At 33.5% G+C, this 5,829-nt stretch overlaps 1 protein-coding gene across 1 annotated transcript; it reads right to left on the bottom strand.

Annotated features, from left to right (window-relative positions):
• Window positions 1-3,893: 3,893 nt before the first annotated feature.
• LOC142220432 (uncharacterized) lies at window positions 3,894-5,515 on the bottom strand (the record flags this gene model as incomplete). The annotated part of the gene is given in 2 exon segments (XM_075289570.1): window positions 3,894-4,072; window positions 4,128-5,515. Coding segments are annotated over 2 exon segments (1,293 nt in total). The 3' UTR covers window positions 3,894-4,063.
• Window positions 5,516-5,829: the final 314 nt, after the last annotated feature.

Raw genomic sequence — 5,829 nt, 5'->3', positions numbered from 1 at the left:
ACCATGTACCAAATTTCAGCCGAATCGGAGGAAATTTGGTTCTCTTAGAGGCTCCGCAAGCCAAATCGGGGGATAGGTTTATATGGGGGCTATATGTAATTATGGACCGATATGGACCAATTTTTGCATGGTTGTTAGAGACCATATACTAACACCATGAACCAAATTTCAGCCGGATCGGATGAAATTTGCTTCTCTTAGAGCAATCGCAAGCCAAATTTGGGGGTCCGTTTATATGGGGGCTATACGTAAAAATGGACCGATATGGCCCATTTTCAATATCATCCGACCTACATCAATAACAACTACTTGTGCCAAGTTTCAAGTCGATAGCTTGTTTCGTTCGGAAGTTCGCGTGATTTCAACAGACGGACGGACGGACATGCTCAGATCGACTCAGAATTTCACCACGACCCAGAATATATATATATATATATATATATATATATATATATATATATATATATATATATATATATATATATATATATATATATATATATATATATATATATATATATATATATATATATATATATATATATATATATATATATATATATATATATATATATATATATATATATATATATATATATATATATATATATATATATATATATATATATATATATATATATATATATATATAATATATATATATATATATATATATATATATATATATATATATATATATATATATATATATATATTATATAATATATATATATATATTGTAGTGAGTAAAACACTTTGTAGGCGATTGATTTGTTTGTTTTATTTGTCACAAAGCAGTAGTGTGTGCTTTGTGACCTCGTTTTACAATCTCTCAATTATGACTGACCGATCTGGTCGATAACAACTAAAAGCATACAATGCAGTCATTACTTTTAATACTTATCGATAACACTTTAATATGTTTACTACAATAAGGTACAGCTTAGGGATTAGCAAAAGACTTAGATACTAATAATATACTACAATTCGGCCTTCCTGACAGAAAGAATCACCCGATTCTTCAGATACTTGTTAGTCAATTACTCCGACCTCGAAACCAGTGTTTGATGTTGTTTGCGGCCCATGTACCCCTATAAGGTATTTGAGTTTGTTGAAACCCATCTACGTCCTCTAAAATATGATCGATCATTTCCAAAACTTCTGTTATTTTGTACGGCCCTTTGTATCGAGGTATTAGCTTCCTTGCTACACCTGTGCTGGTATCGAAATTCTTTATCATAACGTAGTCTCCTTTTGCGTAATTAACGGGAGATTTCCTCCTCTTATTTACCTGTCTTTCGTTGTAAGCCTGTGCTTGTATTTCCTTTTCGTGAGCTTTATTTCTAATATCCTCAACATTCTCATAATCATCATCCATAATGCTGTCTCTAATTTTATCTAAAATTTTCCCTTTTTGGTTTACCCCAAATAACATAACGCTTGGATGTTGGTCGATCATTCTATGTTTTGTATTGTTCAAACTAAATTCAACAGATTCTATAACTTTTTCCCAGGATCGATTGCTTTCGCAGTCTGTAAGCTTTGCTATCATTGGTCCAAGATTTCTATTCACCCTCTCAACCTGTCCGTTAGCTTGTGGTGAACCCGTAGCAATAAGTATTTGTCTAATGTTGTTTTCCTCAATAAAACTTTTCAAATTCTTTGGATGTGAAACATGAACCTCGGTCGGAAATTATATACGTAGGTCTACTATAGTATCTAAAGTACTCCTGTAGGGCCCTAATCACCTCGGACGTGGCAGTAGTTTTTGTGGGATATAGTTTCACAAACTTGGAACATGCATCCATAACTACAAACAAGTGTTTCTTCGAGCTACTTCCATGAATTGGGCCATAATGGTCTACATGCAACATTTCAAACGGCTTATTAGGTTTCGGTATATTATGCAAGTACCCTTCGAACTTCCCAGTTTTATGTGCAAAAGCTAAACATCTCAAACAGTTCTTAATATGTTCTATTATTTTCTTTCTAAATTGCGGAAACCAGTAAGTGCGCTCAATTAATTCAATAACCTTGCCGACACCAACATGACCCATTTCGTCATGATAATGATAAATAACGTGAGACTCCATAGCCTCAGGAACGTAAAATCGCAATGTTTTCTTATTCACCTTTTTATATAGCACACCGTTTCTCATCTCATAATTCTTATCCTCTGTATGTTGTAATTGATTCTTTAATTTCAAAATTCTTGGGTCTCTATTTTGACATATAATTAAATTTTCTTCTAAAGTATTGGTTTCTATAACCATGATCTCATGACACCTGCTTAAAGCATCTACATGTTGCATGCGCTTTCCCGTACGGTGTTCTACGACATAATCGAAATTTTGCATCTCCAGTGCCCATCTGGCAATTCGAGGATTTAACTCCTTTTTATTTAATGTCATCGTAAGAGAATTACAGTCTGTTATTATTTTAAAAGGTCTACCATGTAAATAAACGCGAAACCTCCTTAACGCGTAGATAATAGCTAAAGTTTCCAACTCATAACTGTGAAATTTCGATTCAGCCTCTGTAGCTCTTTTCGAGAAATAAAAAACTGGATGCCATTTCCCATCTTTATCCTTTTGAATCAATATGGCTCCGAAGCCTATAGCACTTGCATCACAGTGAAGCTCCGTATCCAAAGACGGATCAAACAATGCTAACACTGGCGTCTCAACAAGTTTCTTCTTTAAAGTTTCGAAGGCCATAATTTCTTCGGGTCCTAACATAAATTTTCTATCCTTTTTCGTTAAATCGTGCAAAGGTTTGGCTATTATCGAAAAATCCTTAATGAAACGCCTAAAATAAGAACACAATCCCAAAAAGCTGCGAACCGAGTGAACCTTATCCGGTAAAGGAAAATTTTTAATTGCTTCAACACCTTTTTCATCTGCCGTTATTCCAGACGACTCTATTTTGTAACCCAAATATTTTACGCTAGTTTGCAAAAACTCGCACTTATCTAAACGTAACTCTAACTTGTTTCTAACGATCCTTTTCATAACTTCCTCAACAATCGTAAAGTGTTCCTCCACGTTTCTCGATGCTATTAAGATATCATCTAGATATATTATAACGCTGCCTTGTCTAATTAAATCTGAAAATATTTTGTTTACAAACATTTGAAATACCGACGGGGCATTCTTCAAGCCAAATGGCATCCTCAAAAATTCGTATTGCCCAAGAGGTGTAATAAAAGACGTATATTTTATGGAATCTTCATGCATGTGAACGTGAAAAAACCCATTCCTCAAATCCAGTTTAGTAAATATTGTCTTACCGACTAAAGTCTCTAATAAGTCATCTATTAGTGGTATGGGGTAATTGTGTTTTGCTGTATTCTTGTTCAAATTTCTGAAATCGACACACATTCTTAGATCACCTGTTTTTTTACGCACTAACACTATAGGTGAAGCAAATTCTGATTCACTAACTCTAATGATTCCGTTCTCTAAATAATCATCGAGAACCTTTTGTAGTTCATTTCTCTCAGTGTATGAAAGCCTACGCGGAGGACAATGGAAAGGTTTTATATTCTCAAGTATTATTTTCATTTCACATCTCACATCTGGTTCCAAAGGTCGCTCCATATTTATATAGGTTTTACGGAAAATATTCTCTAATTTTTCTTTAAATTTATATTCAACAGCATTATCGACCATAAGATTTAAATCAGTTAAATTTGAACTTATATCAATTGACATAATCATTTTGTTAAAATCCTGTTCGTCTTCATAATGATTTACATTATTATCCTCTATACCATCTTTGATAGCCTCTTCTAAAATCGGTTCCCCTAAAATTATTTTACTATTTGTCTGTGACAGAAAATCTCTTCCTAACAACGCAGAATATTTCATAGAATCTTTGTCAACCACGATCAGTTCAAATTTCATAAATTTATTCAATATTTCAATGTAACAGAAAATTTTTCCACTAATTTTTAATTTGGAATGATTTAATCCGTAAAATGAAAAGTTATTAAATTCAAAAATATTCACATTATCCGGCACAACGTCTTCTCTTATAAGGCTGATCGGGCTACCAGAGTCTATTAAACATTCTAAAGTAAAATTAAAATTAATATTAGGCAATAATCTAAAATTAAATAATCTTACATATGGATTGGTATTGTCGCCCGACGTCTTCTTTTTATTCTGCTCACAATCATTTACCATGTGTTGGTCACTGCCGCATGCATAACAAGTTTCTGGCTGTCGACGAGGTTTACCGCAGTCGGCAGCATAATGGCCTATGCTGTTGCAGTTATAGCATCGTATACCCACTTTAATTGGTGTTTGTTTACCTTCTCCGTTGTCTCTATTTTTCGTGGCAGTTTGTTGTGAAGGTCTGCTTAATCGAACAATCGCAAGCGTTTTTAGCAAGTCGTCAGTTGACGTATATTGTTGCATTGCCATTTGTGTACGTATGTGCATACTCGGTATTCCATCTACAATATACTCCACTAATTCGTCCTCATCTAACGAGAGTGTGGACGACAACATAATTTTGTCATTGAAATAGTCTGCAAAATTTTCGCCGTAATTCCATTTACGTCGCTCAAAATTTCGGCGAATCTCTAATTTTGTTTTCTTAGTCCCGAACGTCATACAAAATTGTTGGAGAAGTTCATCAACATGTTTGTTCGAGGTGTTGCGTCGTGCATGTAGCCATGCTTGAGCTCTGCCGGTCAGCTTTGTTGCAAATAAAATCCTCAACATGTTGTCAGACAGACTGTATGTTTGTTGTATGTCACGTAGCTGCATAACCCAAAATGTACCATCTGCTTTTCCATCATAGTTTGCAACTAAATTGCTAATCATCTGTAACGACAAGGCATTTGTTGACGGTTCGATCGAAGAGTCAATTGATTTTATTTGGTTCTCTTTGCGTAAAATTTCTCGCTCACGTCTTAACATCTCATTTTCTCTCTTTAGAAGTTCTAATTCTTTTTCTTTGAGTGAAGCAGCCAAAACAATGACGTCATTTTGATTTTTATCCCGTTGACTGTTGTCGCTAATCATCTCTTTATCATTGTGCTGTACTTTTTGCGAAATTTGTTTTTCTTCACTTTCTTGAAATTTTGCCATAACGTTTTGATTGTTTCTCACTGCACTTTGTATGTCCATAGCACTGTTTACCTCTACATTGTCACCAACGGCCGCTGCATTTTTGTTCTGTAATTCGTTGTCATCTACATTTTGTTCTTTCTGCTGTTCATTTTCTGGGGTAACGGCATTTTGATTGCTTCCATCCATTACATGTACAACTCGAATTAGCTCCCCTTTAGGCACATCTTTTAAGCGGAGTATTAATTGCCGCTTTGTGCCATCCAAAGAGATGTTCAATTCTTTACAAATGTTTTGTAAAGTGCTCAACGAAAACTCCTCTAGAAACTCCATCTGGATAGCTTTTATGTTTTCGTTTTTTTTTTTTGGGACCACTTCTGAATTGTAGTGAGTAAAACACTTTGTAGGCGATTTGATTTGTTTGTTTTATTTGTCACAAGCAGTAGTGTGTGCTTTGTGACCTCGTTTTACAATCTCTCAATTATGACTGACCGATCTGGTCGATAACAACTAAAAGCATACAATGCAGTCATTACTTTTAATACTTATCGATAACACTTTAATATGCTTACTACAATAAGGTACAGCTTAGGGATTAGCAAAAGACTTAGATACTAATAATATACTACAATTTATATATATATATATATATATATATATATATATATATATATATATATATATATATATATATATATATATATATATATATATATATATATATATATATATATATATATATATATATATA

This window comes from Haematobia irritans, chromosome 1, assembly GCF_050003625.1.
Source record: "Haematobia irritans isolate KBUSLIRL chromosome 1, ASM5000362v1, whole genome shotgun sequence".
Classification (NCBI taxonomy): domain Eukaryota; kingdom Metazoa; phylum Arthropoda; class Insecta; order Diptera; family Muscidae; genus Haematobia; species Haematobia irritans.
Note: the sequence above shows the minus strand (reverse complement) of the source record. Positions and strands in the feature narration are given on the sequence as shown.